General features: G+C 40.7%; 1 protein-coding gene and 1 pseudogene across 1 annotated transcript; one reads left to right on the top strand and one right to left on the bottom strand.

The window, feature by feature from the left end:
• Positions 1 to 1798: 1798 nt before the first annotated feature.
• LOC123768792 (uncharacterized) lies at positions 1799 to 10505 on the bottom strand. Its single transcript, XM_045759577.1, has 10 exons — positions 10419 to 10505; positions 9576 to 9672; positions 9150 to 9304; positions 7451 to 8413; positions 6968 to 7315; positions 5614 to 5755; positions 4695 to 4858; positions 3446 to 3541; positions 2419 to 2535; positions 1799 to 2224 (listed from the first exon to the last, which is right to left on the bottom strand). The coding sequence occupies exons 1-10, from the start codon at positions 10482 to 10484 to the stop codon at positions 1799 to 1801; spliced, it is 2574 nt and encodes an 857-aa protein (XP_045615533.1). The 5' UTR covers positions 10485 to 10505.
• A 2010-nt stretch (positions 10506 to 12515) lies between these two features.
• On the top strand, positions 12516 to 19554 carry LOC123768793 (ionotropic receptor 21a-like; annotated as a pseudogene).
• The last annotated feature ends 1417 nt before the right edge of the window (positions 19555 to 20971 follow it).

Raw genomic sequence — 20971 nt, 5'->3', positions numbered from 1 at the left:
CAATGGCAAGGACAGACAGCCTATATATTATAAGAGTAAGAAAACCACCAACATGCTATTGAAGAATTCTCCCGACACCAAGAAAAACGCCTTGAAACAGACAAACGTTGTCTATGCCTTCACATCAACACTTGGGGACTGTCAGCCCCCCCAAAATCTCAGTATATAGGCAAGACAACAATCTCTCTAGGCGATTAACAATGCACAAGGAACAGGCTCCATCAATGAGCATATAGTTTCCTCACACAACCAGACCATCACCAGAAACAAGCAACACTGAAATAATCAACAGGTATAACATCAACAAAAGACTGGACATCAGCAAAGCCCTACACATCAAAACGTCAAGACCAGCAATCAACAACCAGTTAACACATAATTACATTCTACTCAATTCAAGACCCCGAACCAACACAGAGACAGTAGAAGCAAGAACATAAGCTGCCTATAATCATGCACATAATAGCCTATTAATAACCATTATGTTTCATCCTCCACTTGTTCATCTCAATCACGTCCTGTACTACCTCATCCCAAGCAAATATATATATATATATATATATATATATATATATATATATATATATATATATATATATATATATATATATATATATATATATATATATATTTAATTAAGAGTTTAAGTGCAGTATATATTTATGTAATTATTTCTATGTCTGGTTTCAGAGATAAGCAAATTGCAATTTGCGTGCAAGCTATTTAGACCAAGTAATGAGGATCTGAATTCGGAGATAATTAAGCGCTCTACTGCAGTGTTTCCAATAATTTTGAGTGCTAACATAATAGCAACCTATAACGTGGACGCTCAGTTATTGGCCTATATTTTCCTCTGAATTGTGTTATTGTTGCCTTATATTTTATTTTATCATATGTAAAATCTAAGTCATTTATTGAACTTATGTTGCATGAAATGACAAATCATTTCATTGCTAATTATTAAGAATCCGAAATTCGTGTACTGTATCCACACTACGATTCTCGCAGATAAACATGATATATGTAATGTAAGTTAAAGGTGTGTAGCCTAAATCATAAACAGCAACACTTCCATTACCCTGTAATATCCAATATTGAAAATTTAAAATATATTAATATGACTTTACTTCAATGTATAATATTATTATATGGGTAAACAAAGCAGTTGCAATTGTTAAGACTAATGTTAAACAACATACAATGGTGTTTGAAACTTGTTGATCCTATGTAATCCTTTTGTGCTACTGGTCAGGGAATGAGCAAGGGGTTGCGTAATAAACTACCGCTCAGGAGATGAATATGAGAGGCACAATAAACTATCGCTAACAGGATGAGTATAGTGTGCACAATAAACTAGCCGTCGCTGGCGGTAACAATTAATAAAAACCTCTCACCATGCCCAGGAAGTAAACTTGGGTTCCGTTATACATTGAGAGTTTGTGAAACATTTCGTCTGATTAGGTGTGGGATTTATTAATTCAACTCTCACCGCTGTACTGACATGAAATTAGTGAATGTTCGCATCAAAATTATTACAAAACCCAAAGTATCTACTTTGTACACATAATAACTTTAGTAAGTGATGCAGGAGTAATATTGGTACAGTGGAATTTTAATAGTACCGGGGTTCTCCCAAAATTGTACAATAACGGCAATTGTTAATAAGTAATCAGGCTACCTTGTGTAGACTTTGGTAGCCACAGCGCTGTGCAGAGATATATACAACGAGTTGAAGCTGCAACAATATCAGTGAAATACAATCCTTCGCGACCTTCGTCACTGCCCTCTGGTGTCCTCTTCAGTGATCGCTGGAGGCCCGATGCAGGTGCAGGAAAATCCACCCAAAACATCCGGCACATGTCAGCACGGGAAACAACACCTGTGACGCCGTATTGAACTTTTCAGCTGTACTGAACACTTTCTTGTGGGGAATAAACACACCATTCCCCAGGTGGCGTCCTGCAGGGACACGACCAACCCCGGCCGGTGAAACCTTCATGGTCTTCTTAAAGTCACCAATGGAAAAGTCTCCCCGGAAGTTATCTTTCAAGCGCTGGTTCTCGATGACCACTAGAGTGACGACAATGAGGAAGTCCGTGATGATAAGAGACACGTACCAAATGTCTATGAGCTTAAGATACGCAGTCTTGGGGATGGACTGGCTGGTCTGGGTGAAGAGGGCAGCCAAAACCAACAGCGACGTCAACGACACCATGATGCGATCCTGCAAGATATATTAATTTACCCTCCAATTTGGTTGGATTTCTTCTCGTACTCGATTTACTTATAGTATGTACAAACTAATTGCTAGTGCCACTAACCAGTAGTTTTGTCTCAAGCACCAGAACAAAGATATAAGAAGTAAATAATTGAGACGTAATGTGTGAGAAGAAAGAAAAAAAAGCTGAAATTTAATACCGTAAAGTCCTCCATGTCGAAGAAAAAGGTGAGGTAACAGATGGCGACCATGAGGAGGCTGGGTATGATAGCGTTGCCTATGTAGTAGCCGTACTGGTTCTGGAACCTGAGGCGTACCTGTATCCCGGGAAGCCATCCCATCGCCAGAGGGACATCCCATCACCAGGGAGAAATCATACCACAAAGGAAACAATCATTAACATAGCAGGTAAAATCTTAATTGCATAATATTTCATATATAATCTCATTAATTTACAAGCGTGTGAGTGTTTCCTCAAATACCAGTAAGACCAGATAATGTGACAAAAAAGTATCGCTCTTGAAGCCACACGCAGAGGAACTGAGATTCAATTCAGCCTCGTGAATTATGTTTTCGAAGGGCTTGGACAGTCACGCCGTCAGCAGCCTATTCTCAAAAACATTGGTCAGTGCTCGGTAATACATAGGTTGCTCCCTTGTTTATGAATAACATACACATCACTCACAACTGATTATGTACAAACTTTTCTAAAACCCTTGCTCACAGCCTATGTACGGATCGCACCTCTAAAGAGGTTACCCTCGTACTGTTAATACAGATAAATATTGCTAGCAGATCCAAAACTCCAAACCCAACCTACCCTAGGGCAAGCAATTCACAAAATATTAATATTTATTATTAATTTATATTTGAGAAAATACCGCTTATTATTATACAAGTTTGTAATATTATTAATTCGCATTTGAAGTCGGCGCCAGTATCCACGAGCAGAGCATGAGGATTAGTTGAAAATTACGTGATTTAACTCTGTTAAATTAACCACTTAGTCCTAAACTTTGATTGGTGTGTTCGACCTTACTCCTTTTGATGGGGCTTAGTAGCATCAGAGTGCACCTGCATGCTTATTGAGCACTCACACGCATCCCACGCACGTTCTCGATGACATGAAACATCCCATCACCAGGGAGACATCCCTCATCACATACGCCCCAAAGATAATGATACGAGCGCTTCAGAACTTGGCACAAGACCTGGCTGGACATTCACCTGCACGGACGCTGTCGCGTTGTCCCGGCTCACAAACGTCTCGTTCACCAGCCGGTACTCCAGGAGCCGCCTCTCTCCGCTGAAAACCACCTCCTCCTATACATGGACAATACAGTCTAACACCCCGTCTTGTACGTGGAAAACACAGTCTAAGACCCCGTCATGCACGTCAACAACACAGTCTAAGACCCCTCCGTGTACATCAACAATACAGTCTAACACCCCCGTCATGTACATGGACAACACAGTCTTACACCTCCCTCATGTACATGGATAATAGCCTTTATATGTTCTGTAAAACACAGCTTCACTTCTCTCCTGTTTAATATCGTCTTGCAACCTCTCTTTACATTAAAATTTCCCTCTTGTCTACGACAGTAGACTGGCCTCCATGGTGACACGAAGCCAGAGCTAACCAAGAAGACAACTGGGGTGTTAATAATTGTTTATCTTCCCTTCTGATTACTCCTGAGAGCAATATCGGTATGGGATTGGTATATAAAATGAATCTAATATATTAGAAAGCAATGATAATTGCGTAGACATTAGCCTTAGATTGCATAAAATTAATCTAGTTATTATTAATAAATATATTTATTGTTAATTGCAGGAACCTTAAAAATGGAAAATTAATGCTCAGGCTTCATTCTTTTATAAATATTTGTAAACTAGAGTTATTAGTTATGTTAAGGGATATATACTGTGCAACGAAAGATGCTTTCAATTACTCTTTGTACATACACTGCTAGTTTCCAGACTAAAGTTTACTAGTTTAGTAAAGTCAGTAACTCTTCAGAGGTCAGTAACTCTTCAGAGGTCAGTAACCCTTCAGAGGTTGTTAGGCTTTAAGCAGAACACTAAACCAAAACTAGTCCTGTGAACTACGAAGAGTCTTTAAAGGTTTTCAAATATAAGTTCAGTTTCTTATTAATCAATTTTCTTTCATAAGTTTATTAGCTTATAATGTGAAATTTAATGCATATGTATTTATGACTGGATATTTATTTGTTTGGCAATGGCCTCGTGACACATTGTATATAACAAAATTTCAACTAAATTAAACAAAATTGCTTAATAAGTGTCTTGTGAATTTATAAATTTCTCAAATGAAACATCCTTAATGGGGGATATGGCTTAAAACGTGGATGATTGTGTATATCTATTTTTTTAATAATAGTTACTTAGTAGAAATAACCAAAAGGAAACTACTCTTGTTAGCACAGGTATTATGCACTGGTTTATTTCTGACCTGCAGTAGAAGAATGTTGCCTTCGGACTGGTCAGAAATGGAGAAGACCAGGAAGCACATCTGGGAGTCGAACGGGTAGGCGTGCAGCAGGAACTGACAGGTGGCTGACACTGTGTACTGCTGCACCAGCTGCACCGCGCTCCCCGACCCGCTGTACAGCTCGTCTGCAACACCAACACTCTACATGGAGGATCACCACTACTTCTGATACAATCATCAGGATACAATCATGACTTAATATCACCATGGCTTCTCAAGGAGGTTACAGAGGTACTTTGCCACCTGCCAACAAAGATATTAAATAAATTCTTGAAACAGGTTTCCCAAATGCCTGGAAAAATGGCAAACTTAGTTCCTATATATTAAAAATAGTGGACAGAGAAAAAGTGCTACTAACATATATTCCGCGAAAAGTTCTATTGAAAATAATCAGGAAGAGAACAATTGAGAACCTGGAGAGGATATACATTGTAAGGGAAAGACAACATGAATTTAAAGGGAGAAAGTCATGCCTGACAAACTTGATCGAGTTCAATGACAAAGTTTTCCAAAATACTACAAGAAAAAGGAGAATGGCCAGACTGTTTCTTCCTAGAATGTCAAATTGTGATTGATACTGTTTTTCATGAAAGGTTGGTGGGAGACTAACTGGGGTATTTAGAGATTAACTGGGGTATTTAGGTAAATATTGAACTTGATAAGGGAGTACCCTACAAACGGAAAACAAATGTTCACAGTCAGAGAGGAGATGACAAGCTGGAGGGATGTGATAAGTCAGGCCCTTAAGGGTCGTCTTACGACCATGGTTTTTAGTAAATAGTATTAAATTATTATTACCTTACAGTAAAATATTTTAGTACAGAATTATTAGTCTATAGTAAAATAATGTGAATAAGAGGTGAGCAGGGTAGTGCCTGACCTTCAGAGTAGTTGGTGTCGTCATCGGGAAGTGGACGAGAATCACGTTTCACCAGCATCTTCACCAGGCGCAGCTGCACGTCTGTCGGGCTGTTCGAGCCGTCGCTCACTAAAATATCAGGCTTCCACATCGTCTCGTTCACCTTCAAAACACCACAATACGATCAGTCGTGTGTTTGTCCTCAGAACTGCAGAGAACATGGATATATAATTTGATATTAAAATAAGTTATTGATTTGCGGAACAAATCAACATGTTTTAATATCTATTATGTTACTGGGTAACATAATAGACATGGAACCACTGAACTGTTTCGAACGTAGGTTAGACATATGAGTGAATTTGGCTGGGTATAAACAGTGGCTGCCTCGCATTGGTCTTGTTGTAGTTTCATCTACTCTCATGTTCTTATGTTATAGGTGAGAATAGCCTGTACTTGAATTTAGAAGGAAAAATCCAACGAGGGGTTCAGTTGTTATGAACAAATGTGGTTTGGAAGATCTAGCGCCACCCTGATTGCTATAATAATAATAATAATAATAATAATAACAATAATAATAATAATAATAATTACAATAATAATAATAATAATAATAATAATAATAATAATAATATTTATTCAGGAAAAGTACATACATAATTTACATTGGTGTACATACATCTACATACATAGATGCAGAGTTACAAACATACTGTTGGATTTATAGATAGAGCTAGTACATACAATACCTAAAGCCACTAATACGCATAGTGTTTCGGGCAAGTAACGTGAAGGATAGTCTACAAGTGGAAGGGAGAACTGAAGAACTTAAGCACTTTAATTTATTTAGTGTTCCCACTCCCTCTGACAGAGTCACTTATCGTAACAGAAATATATATAAATTACAAAGTTTCTATTTAGTGTCATAATTCATCATGTCAGTGGAACAAACTTAGAAAAGAACAAAGAAATGATGAAGTATGGTGAATAGTGAGGAGAGCATTGTGTACGGTTTTTGAAGAAGGCATTCGAGCCTTGCTGTGTGCCTGAGACCTTCAACTTGGGAAGAACAAAGACGGCAGGAATAAGATCATGTGGATAGGAACTATAATATAAAGAATAGAAAAACAGCACCACGGTTCATTTTTTAATAATCGTTCATCGAAAGGCGAAATCTGTCGATGCAAATTCACTAACCTTAGGAAAAAGAAGCAGAATTAGACAGAGTAGAAAATAAAGCTCAATAGACGGTTCTTGAAAATATGAAGATGAAAGGTGTAGGGGAAACATATAGTAAAGAGAAATACGACATGTGCTATATTGCTCATATTAAACTTATTTACAAATGCTATTAAGGCAGGAAAAACTTGCTTACCTTCGCTTTGTTTACGAAATCTCCTGTGCGGAGATTTCGTAAGATGAGCCTCGTATCCTGCCATTTGATACTTTGTATTATGTCAACAGCGAAGCTAAATCCAGACAAGTCAAACTTCCTGACCGATGTGATATCAAGGGTGATGTTGAGTGACAATAGCGGTGACTCTAGGGCAGGAGGAGCTAGTTGTGAAGAGTACCCTTCAGGGAAGGAGATGACCTCGCAGTTGAGCTCGTCAGTATGGTCAGGACAGTCAACTTTATAGTCGCAGCGCTTGCTCTTGTTGACGCACGAGCCGTCACTGCAGGTGAAGTCACTCTTGTCACACGATGTCAACAGAAGTTCGACCTACATACATAACAAAGGGTATGTAAATGTTTACAAGGTACGTCATACCCGAGAGTTATATTTTGAGATGCACTCTTCAGTACATTTAGCTTCGATATCAATAAAACTGTGATATATTAGAGAACGTTAACATACCTCCTCTTGAGCACAGGTGTCGCCTCGCACGTGCCAGGTGTTGAGGCCGAAGGGGTAATCCTCGGGCTTCTTCATAACCATCTGCGCTTTCACCGCCTTCTCCAGGCGGCTCTTTATCACCCATGTATCATTCTCCCAAATGATTCTGCTCAAGAAGATGCCTTCAAATATTGGCTTCATGTTGTAGTAGTCGTGTGGTATGTAAAATCGGTCAAACTTTGACAGTTTACACAGTCCTCGCAAATGGAGTGTGTGAGTTTCCGTGACGTTACATATTGGACACTGGCGGATGTCACAGGGCGATGCAGACCACACATACTTAAAGAAGATACTAGCCACAGCCACACACTGGTACTCGTCCGTAGGGTTGGCCCAAGCTGCAGCAAATTGGTGCCATCCTAATGGTTCTCCATCCGATAACTTTGTCCACCATGTGCTGGTCAGGTTTGCCCTCAAGCCGAACCAAAACGCCGTTCCCCAACTATCTGCGCAATGGTTGTTGAAGTCTTCAAATTTGTCATAGATAGCCTCGTTCTCTTGTTTGTTACGGGGGACGACGATACCCCCAGAGAAGAAGCTACACATAGTCACTGCTCGGTCAAAGTCTACTCTCTCGGGAACGATCATGGATGTATCCGGAGACGAAGAACAGATGTCACCCAGGCTAATATTATGAATCTTAATATCACCTATTAAGTCTAAATTTGTCATATTTGTATCGAATGCATAAAGTGGTGAATGCAGTTCGATGCTGGAGTTGCAAGCGACAAATTCTTGCAAGTGCTCAAGAGGCAGAGCAACATTATAGAACCTGAAGTCTGCCAGATCGCCGTGAAGAGCCTCACTGAAAGTGTAAATACCTTCTGGGTTATAGTTCTGTCCCAGCAGGAACCGCCCGCCTCCCCTCACCTTCTGCGTCCTCTCTTGAGTGATCCCCGGACGGCGCAGCGAGGCCTTGTGTACCTGCTCAATAATAAACGGCCGGATATGAGTGTTGCATTGAGCTATATAATTGACTTATTGCATTCTTCGGTCCTTAAACATGTGTGTGTGTGTGTGTGTGTACTTGATGGGTTACCCGGCTGTGACCGGGTCTCTGCCCCATCACCACCTATCCTCTCCCCATCTCTCGCCTCTTTCATCCCCTTCCCTCTCTGTACCAATACCGTTTCCTCCTTCTGCTTACCTCTCCACATTTTTCCAAATTTCCACCCTCTCTCACCTCCCCCATCCATTTACCTTCCCCCCCTCCCTTCTCTCTCTCTCTCTCTCTCTCTCTCTCTCTCTCTCTCTCTCTCTCTCTCTCTCTCTCTCTCTCTCTCTCTCTCTCTCTCTCTCTCTCTCTCTCAGAAAATTGAATATTACCAACAGCCGAAAAACTGCTGAAAAAATCTACAAAAAATGAATCCCCGATTTCAGACTTCGAGCAAATCGCAGACTTCGTGTAAGTCTTCGTCTCTATAGATGCCACTGTTTCTTAAAGGGTGGCACTGGGGGCCGACCTCGATTGTCCTATGACACTTTCATACTCCCTTCCCTCCCATGTGTCATCCTGGAAAGTCGGGTGAGGCTAGCCCTCCTCTGTCCTTCAACCTTGGACCACACAGAAATTCACTTTACACAGATAGTGTAAATATACATATATGTACATGTATGTACAGATACATACATAAGTATGCCAGAGCACTAGGCCACCCACCACAGTATCGAAGATCATGTATTGGGGGTCGGTGGTCATGTCAGCTGAGACACACAGGTGATGCCAGAAGTAAAGCCGGAGGGGCACCTTCACCTTCATGAAGCCGGTGTAACTGCAGCACTCCAGCCGGAGCTCTGACTGTGGCCAGTCTATACCTGCAACACACACACACTCGTCTCACGGCGTGGCCAGGTCTGATAACACTGAGCACCACACTGTAGGAGCTGAGTTCAGTCTCCTCTAGTACAGATATGTAAACACACACATACACATACGACCAAAGAGCCAGAGCTCAACCCCTGCAAGCACAACTGAGTAAAAGTAACTAAAGTAAAATGGCAAGAATGACATTCCCATTGACTGTTCTACCAAAAAAAAATGATTGTTTTACTAGCTGAGAGAGAACGCACCAGGCCTGGGACTCACCCAGCATGATCTCCTGGTAGTGGCTTCCCGCGGTGTAGCTGAGCAGGGTGTTGAGGCGCGCCAGGTGTAGCAGTCGTACCCTCATACACACCGTCCACTGTGGAGGAGTGTCAGGGCTCACACAGTGCCAGGGTTCACACGGTGTCAGGGCTGACACAGTGCTAGGATGGTACTAGGGTTCACACGGTGCCAAGGTGATGGCAGGGTACACCATGTCCTGCTCAATGTACCCTGAGTCACACAGTGCTGTGGTCTCCGGGGGTTAGTGCTGGGGGTCATACAGGCTCGGGGGGTCAAACATTGCTGCGGTAATATATGGTTAAAGTCAAGCAGGTTTAGAATCAAACAAGATCAAGTTAATCCAAAAGAAGACACACAGAGCCACAGTGTTTTGGTCACATAGTACCTTGGTCAAAAAGTGCTTCAGGGTCCTTCAAGACCGAGACCATACAGTTCAAGATCATACCAATTGTACCACGTAGCCACACATACAGGAATTACGTTAATTACCAACGAAAATGTTTTAACATGAATGTAACTGACTAATAAAAGGCAATTTATATTATTATCTAAGTATATACATTTGTAATAGTCTATCAATGGCCAAGATAGATTGGTATGTGGGAGTAATGCACAAATTCGCGTGTGTCACTGTGAGCATTAATGCTGACGTACACACGATGACGTTAATTTCACCGAGTTGAGCTTCTAGAACAGCGTCACAAAGAGATGTATTTCACTAATAACCTCATTCACTATCATGAGACATGAACAACATATTAAAAGAGCTGGACTAAAGACACTCCCCCATACTGGCATGCAGAGGAAGAGATGTAGCATCACCTGGTGGAGGTCCGGGAGAGAGTGGTCGCCACTGTCCAGGTAGGTGGTGTTGGAGGCCGTCTCCATCTCTTGTAGTCTCAGCACCTTCACCTCGGGCCATCCTCCGGAACCTGACAGACACCGCCTGTCCTCAGTACACAGTCAGAACGACAACTTTTATATTCTATATTATTCGGTACTATAAGGAAGACAGTCGGATGTTACTGTAGGTAAGCTACCAGCCTGTAACGTCAAGTTACACTTAGAAATACTGATGAGACAGTCAGAAACTCCAAGGAGACATTAACACCAAGGAGACATTAACACCAAGGAGACATTAACACCAAGGAGACATTAACACCAGGAAGACATTAACGCCAAGGAGACATTAACACCAGGAAGACATTAACGCCAAGGAGACATTAACACCAGGAAGACATTAACACCAGGAAGACATTAACACCAAGGAGACATTAACACCATGGAGAAATACTACCATACTGGAGAAATAATTAGTTCTTAATAATTTGAGTAAAAACTTTATCACATAAACAAAATCAGATAAAGAAATAGAGAACTATCTGGGTTCGAACCCCACGACATAGTGCTTACCAGTTCGTTACGTTGCCCCATTCAACAACCCACTCTACATAAGTTGACTCGGAGAATATAGTTGATTAAATCACAACTGGTCCATCCCACGAGGGACCTCGGGAATGGAGTCAAACTTTATAGAAACTGTGATAAGCTTCAGCTTCCAATTTCTATAGTTTAAAATTGCTATTTCTAAGAGTAAAGATTACAATCAAGGGAGGACCAAAAGAAACTGGACAAGACTTGCCTGGTCGAGGGACCAGCCCGGCTACCACCCACACACACACCAACACCACTCCTCCGGCCGTCATCTTCATCTCTCACTCACAGCTACAAAGAATAACTCGTGAAAATATAAATTAGTATTTACAACTGAGTATTGAAACAAAAACATATACGTTTACTTGTCTTGATTCTTTTTTTTTTTACGAAAAATCAAATGAATGTTACTTGAACCATATAATTAAAATTAAAATGCAAAAAGCTTTTATAGTCACTGCCTAATTTGTTCAATGGAATATGAGTGGTAGAAAACACCACTAATTAGATTTTGATGTGATTACCTCGCGGGTGACGACTGGTTGCTTGTATAGTACTGCTTTGAGGGGAATATTGAAAGTATAGCTTCCTCTAGGATGTCTTAAGGTCCCTACACGCTGAGGTCCTGCTTGTTGATGTTCGTTGTTCCTTCCCTCGGCAACTGACTGTGGGTGAGGCAGTCCGCCGGAGGTCGTAGCCGCAAGGCATTGATTATCGTCAAAACTTGTTCACCCAGAGAATCGTAACTCAAAAGCGTGGAAGTGGGATATAGATTTCACATAAATATTAAAAAAGAGTTTTGTTTTTAATATATTAGCCATATAATAAATGTCTGTCCTTCAGTGCTTCTCTCGACTCGCGAATACCGGACTATACTTAAGATGAAATATATGAAAGTCTTAACTATGACTTTCCAAGCAGCCATGATATAAATAATATGACTGAGAGATCCGTCTTCCATAACCTTTTGACTATAATTTAGCTCATGGCGTCAGTGTCTCAGGGGGGATTATGGCTATGCAGAGCCAAGAAATTTAGAAAGAATAATACATAGTAATAGCTACACTTGCACCAGAGGTGGTACCCCTTCTAGGTTTAAAAAAAATAGTAATAGCAGTATTATTTGTCCGGCTTTGTGCATCTTCAGAAAACAAAACAAAATTTGCAGTTTAAATAATTCAATTTAATCAACTCTTGACTTCAATAAAACATTTTTTTTCCTAAACAGACCCCAATGTTTTGACTTCAGATGATTTAATAACCAATTACTTAACTCATTTATCTTTTCCGTCTACATGTTCTGTTGTTCACTTATGATATGCAGCTTTGTTCTAAATAGCAATTACGAGTCGTAATTTGTTAGAAAATGTCAATTTGATCAAGCGAGACTGAGGTCAAAGGTCAATACATTGATGCTTAATAACCATTTCTTTATTATGAGCGATTTCTAGTGACATTTTACGAAGAAGAGTAATGTGCGACGAACATATGCGTGTGTATATAACACAAGTTTCTAACTATAGCTCCAGTCTTGCTTCAGCTGCTGCTGTAGGAAGTATTATAGCCCCAGGTACAAGTGTTGACTAGAACTCAGTCAGCGACAATGTTTTGTATGTTGGTAAGTGTATTGTTCCTGTCATGCACGATCTCTGGGCTCCTGAAGGCGAGTCCTGTCGTCTCCTTGTGCTCCGGGGTATTGGAGGAAGTTCTGAGAGGTCCTCTGGAAGGCTGGAGCGTCGTTTTGTATCTGGATCCTGGACTTGATACGCAAATCCAGGACCAGCTGCTGGCTCTCCCAGCTCTCCAGGATACTCCTCGTGTCCTAGTGAACCTTGGCTCTAATGGGACTATTTGGTCCAGAGACCAGCACACAGCAGTACTTCGAGGACCATCATACATGCATGTTGTCGTCTTCAGGAAAGATCCCCGGCAATTCTTTAACGCCATAGCCAAACACTGGAACCCAACATATCTTATGGTCTTCTGTTTGGATGATGTAAATGCTCAAAATAGTCTTATGGATCACGTATTTCGAAGAATTGAAAAGTTAGTTTTCATTAGCAAAACTTCTCCGCGATCTCGTGAAACCGCAAAGATTTATACATATTTTCCATTCTCAAGGGCAAAGAAGCTAAAATTTATAGGATTTTGGAATTACACAGCCTATTCCAAACTTAAAAATATTTTTATAGATCGGTTTCCTTCATTCGAAAATTATGAATTTCAAATTGGAACATGGTTCGACGATTTTCCATTCTTATACCAAAAGAAAAATGCATCAGAAGGAATAGGTGATGGCGTCGCAGCTCAAATGTTGGACACCATCGCCGAGTCGCTCGACTACCGCTACACACTGACGCTGGAACCACCAGACTGCCTGTGGGGCTCCTTCATCAACGACTCCTGGACGGGCATGCTCGGGATGGTTCATCGCGGAGAGAAGAACTTCACCGTGAACACTATGTCTGTCACGGAAGACCGTTTCAGAGCCTTTGACGCCGGGGCATGGTACTGGATGGAGGGGTTCGGGTTGATGCTGAGGGACCCTTTACCCCTGGCCAAGTGGCGCGGGGAATACTATCCCTTCCGTCTCTCCGTCTGGCTGGCCGCGGCCCTCACCTTCACGCTCACCGTCCTCATCATGACCTTACAGGTATGTTCTAAGCAAATGCACAAAAAATTATATAATCGTCACAGGCATATTCCTTTGCTATGGATGTTGACGTGGTGGACATAATAGCCTAGATAAAGCTCCATACCTTCACATAGCTTAATAATGTTCTATTTATAAAAGCTTTAAAATGTTCTAAACCTTCTCAAGAATTGTTTAAAGTACTCCAGGAAGACTCTAGACTAATTTTCCAAACATCTATGGTCTAAAGATAGCACGGGAAATTTTCTAGCATCTCAAAACATGATTTTAATGCCAATTTCAATCCAAACTGAATGAATCTGTACAAGTTTATATTTATCTCTAAATGGCTAATTTTTTTCGGTCTAAGATGTAATGCTCTAGTGTGTGTCCTTGTTTTTGTCCACACATTTTATACTTTACTTCTCTGGATCCCTATAAAAACCGAACTGCCAGAAACACAGACATAATCATCAATAATCCCAATCTTTATGTGAAAGTTACATTTATGCTGTATCCAATCCCATGGTGTCTCAAGGATTGGATACAGCCGGAGCCATTCCTTGGCGGACTGGGTCGGACGTGGACGTACATGCTACGAACGGTGGTCAACGGACAGCTGCCGGTGCTGCCGAGGGCCCAATGGCAGCGAGTGTTCGTGGCCGCTTGGCTGGTCTATTGCTTCGTCCTCGCCACCGCCTTCACCGCCAACCTCATCGCCTTCCTCACCATCCCTGTGTTTCCCGAACGCCTTCAAACCCTCCACCAGCTGGCATACAGTGATTACAGGTAGTGGTATCTTCCCTAGCCAGGTACTGTCCGACTTACAATGGTGTGTTCTCAACCAATTATCAGCTGACTTGCAGCAAATATAGATAGCTGCGGTCATTCAGCTGGTTTTTAACTCTACTTTTAAATATTATCTTTAGATTCAGATTTTAATGCGTTTGCATTCATATGGCTGGTGGTGGGATGTTATGGGTATTCCAGCAGTGTTAGTGGGATGTTATGGATATTCCAGCAGTGTTGGTGGTATGTTATGGGTATATATCATGTATAGCCTTGATTGTAATACTTGAGAAATTATATTTGAAAATTGGAGGGTATTCGGAACATTCACGAAGCAGAATAAATCAGGTTTAAAGGAGTTGAATTAATTTAATCTACAATGCGATGGTTTTTAACGTATTTGAGATATATTGCCTGATCAAACACAACCCACGTGAATTGTTTAAAATTATATGCAGACGATTTCAGTCCACCAGAGAATACATTTTTTCCTTAATACAATTTTGTATACCTATCAGCCATCCATTAGGCGTAAAGTCTCATTAAGACACAATGGTCTGTTGCTGTATGTCTTGGTATAATTAGTGTAACCACCTCACTGGAACTCTAACGCAAACAGGAAGCCATGAAGCTCACACCGTCTTGCTCATAGTTCAACCCGTCCTCGACTCAAGTCCATTACATTCAGCGGTCAACCCCACAGACGCATTCATATATTTTAACACGCTGATCATTCAAAACGGGAATTTTCTCAAGTATAAATTAATATTATAATATATTAGCATATTGTGTATAAATAGGCATAGGTTAGGTTAGGTGTTTAGGTTCTGTTGGTGATTATTTGTATTTGTAGTACGTGGGTGAAGCATTTACAGCGTTGTGGTTCGAACAAAATTCGTCAGTGAAGCACTTGTTCCGGATATGTTCGAATGTCAGCAGTTGTGAGTCGTGTGTAAACCGCTTTTCATTCATAAACAGGGGGTTTGGCGGGTGCATGGAATCACTTTTGGATCTTTGTTTGGAGGACGGGCTGCATAGTTTAGTGCTGTAATAGCCAAGCTTGAGTGCCAAAACATAGAGGTTTCGATAACAAGTGGGCACAAAAAACTAATTTATGGTGACGTGTAGCGAGGTAAATGGATCGTTTCCACATTAGTAAAATCTCATTAATTTATTTTTTCCTTTGTTACAATGTTAAATAACTTTATATCACTTTTATCACTTACTGCCTAGAATAACGTCAGACTTGGAGCTGTAAAATGCTCCTTAAATGTAAGTGGTATACGTTAAAATAATGTGATTCTCAGACTGACTTTACCTAATTGATAGCATGGCACTGAACCTTTGCAGACCTAATAATTAAATACAATATTTTTATCGCCCCTTTTATTGTAGCTGTGATTTAAAAATAAATCCATATATTTGTGTAAATATTGTATTAGTACATTGATAATTTTATTAAATTAAAATCTCAAATAGTTATATTCATATAGGGAAATATTCACAGAAAGGTGTAGCCTCGCTTCTGGATGTGTATACACTGTGCTTTATTGAGAGATAAAGTACACTTGTTGCTGGACGGTAAGCTCCCGTGATGGCGTCCCGCGCGAAATCAAAATCAACACTCGTATAACTTTCAGGGTGGCGATGAAGGACTACGGAGAGTTCGTGCCAGGAGCTCTGAAGTCGGCGCAGGGAACTGTGCTCCGCAGGCTGGGGGAGAAGCTTGACCTGCTGCCTGTGTATGACGACGTGATAGTCCTCCTGAACCGGCGCACACACGCCTTCCTCGACCTCTACTTCTTCAGCCAGATCCTCGTCAAGTCCCGGTACCAGGTAGGCTCCAGAAGGTGTTTTGTACTGATATTTAGTTACTGTGTATGGTTAGTGAGGGGCAGAGCGGAGTAGTAGTGTGTTAGGGGCAGGGTGGTGGTGAGTGAGAGACAGGGTGATGGTGAGTGAGGGGTGGGGTCATGGTGAGTGAGGGGTGGGGTCATGGTGAGTGAGGAGTTGGAGTGGTGAAAGAACGAGGTCGTGGATGAGCATGAAGGGTGGAGTGGTGAGGAAGCGGGGTGTGCAATAGCGTGAGGGGCGGGGGTGACAGACCATGGGGTGGAGGGAAGTGAGGAAAGAGCGAGGGGCTGGGATGACGGAACGAGTGTCAAAGCACTAGCTCAACACGTCAGATTTACAGCCAATAAATTGTGTTAGTTCATCCATAAATCCTCAAATATTGTCATATCTGAAGCCATTGCCTTCAACCTGTGTTTCTGATATCACGAGTAAGCAAGGATTGTGCGTATACTGAAAGAACAATTCCGTCTTACGTAAACATTATGCTCTTTCACCGGCTGTTACCGTAAGAGATTTGTTTCCACTGTTTTAGGTGAAGGGCTGGTACACGCTGCAGGAGCAGCTGTATCCGACCTACTTCAGCTGGATCTACCAGAAGAACACTGCTTGGAAGTACAAGTTTGATCATTGTGTCCAGCGCCTCGTGGAAGCCGGCCTTGTGGCTCACTGACACAAGGTAGTGGCGCACCTTGTGGTAATTAAGACAATTATCAGGGAAAAGCGCTAAGCCAGTATGGTATACAAACATTTAAAATGTATTTAAGAACTGGCTAAGAGCTGGGATATGAGGGAAGAGGGAAGGAACGGTGCCCAACCACTTGGGCAATTAGGGACGAAAGCCGACCCTAGAGGAACCACGAAGCGAGGCCGTCAGTGCACTGACCAATCTAAGTGAATGGTTTTACTTCTGATCTGGGAACACCTACTTATGATTACCTATATGTGATAATTACATTTGTATCTTTTTACACTGGGTTTCTTTGTGGGTGTCCCCAGCTCCTTCGGTCTCTCTCTCTCTCTCTCTCTCTCTCTCTCTCTCTCTCTCTCTCTCTCTCTCTCTCTCTCTCTCTCTCTCTCTCTCTCTCTCTCTCTCTCTCTCTCTCTCTCTCTCTTCTCTGCATGTTATTAGTTATCTAATCTATTTGTTTCATTTATTGAAAATTTGCATTTTGTATTTGTATATTTCTTTAGCTGCATTTTCCAATTTATGTCTGACTTAGGTTGTAAATTTTGGTTTGGCACAAATGTCCATAAAATGTATTCTGATATTACCAACATCGCATAGGATTCTTTAGAGACAATATAAATATGATTTGCTAGTTATAATTTATAATTTATTATTAATTAATATTCAATTTTTTCTTTCATTATGCGGCCTGTTTGGTCTCTCTCCCATATCTCCATTACATGGAATTTTTCTACATTAATTTCACAGACTTAGTTTGAACATCTGAGTAAGAAAAAACTGTTCTGGCTTTAGTACGGAGTGACCATATTACATAATGTCTTATATGAATTTATTTTACATTTTAAAATTACACCACAAGAATTTGTGGACAAGGTGTGACAAAATAACTTTTTGACACGAGCTCTAAAACATACTATAAATTAAGTCAAGCTTTAAAAAATTAAACGGTAAGGCACTTTGTCACGCGTCCACCTAGTACGGTGAATTAATTATGGCTGTAAATTCCTTTCCTCTATGTTATTGTTTTATATTCAGCTACTCTGAACAAAAAGTTCCAAGTAGCACGGGCTATGGTGAGCCCGTCGTATTTACCTGGCACAAATGTGCACGGAGAAATGTGGCTGGCAAGAGGACGCGTCCACTTCAAATAGGAAGAGCGATGGTCTCGCTTCATGCAGGTCGGTGTTCAATCCCCGACCATCCAAGTGGTTGGGGACCATTCCTTACCCCCCCCCCCTCTCATTCCAAATCCATGTCCTGATCCCTCCTAAGTGCAATATAGTCATAATGACTTAGCCCTTTCTCTTGATAAATGCCACGCTTCCTCCCGCAGGAGAAGACGGAAGAGTTCCTAGGGCGGGACTACGAGAGGCGAGGGCATCTGGCGGTGAAGGATCAGCGCAATATTAGACTTCAGCTCAGCCTTGATCACCTGCAGGGAGTCTTTTTCATCCTTCTCTTCAGCTGGGCAACCAGTGTTATGGTGTTCATCCTGGAGCTGCTGCTTTTTGCATACTCCAGTGTTCGTTCTCCAGCCGGAGTGAACAAATCAGCTTCAGGAACACCACGGGGCTCCTTTGAATTACTTCAAAACCTTCGTTAATTCCTCGCCTTTATGCCCGGGTGGACGTACCATTCAAGAGGAATCGATTTGATCATTGCCACCGGAGGCGGCTGGTTTATTGTGCACCCCATGTTCATCTTGTGAGCGGTAGCACAAAAAAATTAAAGCGGACCAAAAGGTCTTAATCAGACCTCACTGGATTTTTTTACAATAACATCTGCATACCTTACAATTATAATTGACAGCTAGTCAAAAACGTTTTTGCGTGTCATCATTTATGTATTTGCAATATATTTTGATACATTAGAGATAGGTCTTTTGTTAGTACTTAAATAATTTAAAAATAGGATATTACTGGATCATAGAAGAGCTGCTGTTTATATTATTAGTCTATATTATTATTATTATTATTGTTAGTCTACACATTACAAAGCTTGTTCGTTAGTCTCGTATATGCCATTTATCTACTAGAAGCGAAATATGGATACAGTGTAAGGATTTCAGATAATTTATTATTTGTAATAAAGTGGTTTGCCATTTTATGCAGCGCGAGTTTAGACTCGCCTCTAAATGGCTAAATTTAAATGTGGCAGTTTAAGAGTTTTCTTGGAGAGCGTGGATGAGCTTCTCGCTCAGGTTAGACGTCTAGGGCACTCTAATGAGCCAATCAGATGTTGTTGTTGTTTAAGATTCAGCTACAGGGAACAAAAAGTTTCAAGTAGCACGGGCTATGATGAGCCCATAGTGGACTTACCTGGCACAGGAGCAGGGCTGTGTACACGTGGCATCATAATACCCGTCTTATATAAGATGGCACATGTACAACACAAATGCATTTGTCAGTCATATATATTGAATATTAAAAGTCTGATTTTTAATTTACTTTAATATTACAAATAATAATAATAATAATAATAATAATTATTATTATTAGAATATTATTATATATTATTATTCTTTACATAGCAATACGTTAATTTGAAGTATGCAAGCTAAAAGTGAGCTTTTTCTGTACAATTATCTGTGGCATTATATGAATTTTAAAAAATATTAAATTCGATTGTGTGTTCTTAGCCATTCATTTGTTAGGTCACTATGTATTGTTCCCAAAAAGTTGAAAAATTGTGTTCCATAATTTTGCGTATTCCGGGTTGTAACAAAGTCGAAATTGTCCTCTTCGTGCAAAGGGAACATTTGTCTCATTACACACAGAAATCACAATAAGGTGATGCATCAATGAACAAATCCACAAGGGCCGTGACGAGGATTCGAACCTACGTCCGAGATCATCCCAGACGCTGCCTTAATGGACTGAGCTACGACATGGTAGCCTACGACAAGTAAACAACATCTGTCTGCTTGACATATATCGCACCTCTTGTTTAGTAGTGCGTTCGTGGGCGAGGACTTACAGAGAAGCATATTTTATTATTATTTATTATTATTATTATTATTATTATTATTATTATTTAAGATAATAATAGTCTCCATTGTTAATAATCTCCAGATAATAATCCATTGGAAAGGATTCCAGATAATAATCCATTGGAAAGGATAATCCATTCGAAAGTCTCCATTGGAGACTTTCGGCGCTGTGGAGAGGGAGGACCTGCTGCATGGGTAACAGCTTCTCCTCCATATCAACCTACCCTGGCTTTGCGTCCTGGAGAGGCTGCTCCAGACCAGCAACCAGGGCGCAACACCATAGTCTCCTGAGACTGATGGATGCCTGAGACTGAGACTATTATTTAAGATAAAAGAAAGACCCAGTATATGTGTAAGCGTATTAACAACATTTTCGGATGTAGCCTACATCCTTCCTCAAGGTACTGTATACAGTGCAGAACAATGTGTATACAGCAGCTTGAGAAAGCATGTAGGTTACATCCGAAAAGGTGGATATTATGTATTGTTCTTACCAATATATTCGGTCTCTCCTTCACGTTGATTCATGCACTACGGCGTTGTAGTAAGTTTCTGCATGTTTGTTGTTGTTTTAGATTCAGCTACTGGAACAAAATTTCCAAGTAGCACGGGCTATGGTGAGCCCGCAGTATTATTAATATTAGTAATATTATTATTATTGTTATTATTACTATTGCATTCCTATTATTAGTATTACAGGCCATTACTGTTACAATGTAACTTTAATAGTAGTGTAATTATAAAATAACCACTAAACGCCACGAGACGACTAGAGAAATTGCGGCCCTCAGATCAATTCAGGAAAACTATCAAATGTTCGCGGTCAACGACTTCTTGCGATTTAACTGAGTCAGCCCTTCTGCTGTTCCGTAACTGGTATATCTCTCTACTCCTATTTAATTCTACTCCTCTATAGAAAACAATATACTGAATATATATTATGACACAAGAACGTTTATTATAAACTCATTGATGAAAAATGTGTTAAC

This window comes from Procambarus clarkii, chromosome 83, assembly GCF_040958095.1.
Source record: "Procambarus clarkii isolate CNS0578487 chromosome 83, FALCON_Pclarkii_2.0, whole genome shotgun sequence".
Classification (NCBI taxonomy): Eukaryota; Metazoa; Arthropoda; class Malacostraca; order Decapoda; family Cambaridae; genus Procambarus; species Procambarus clarkii.
This window is presented reverse-complemented; position numbering and strand designations above follow the sequence as displayed.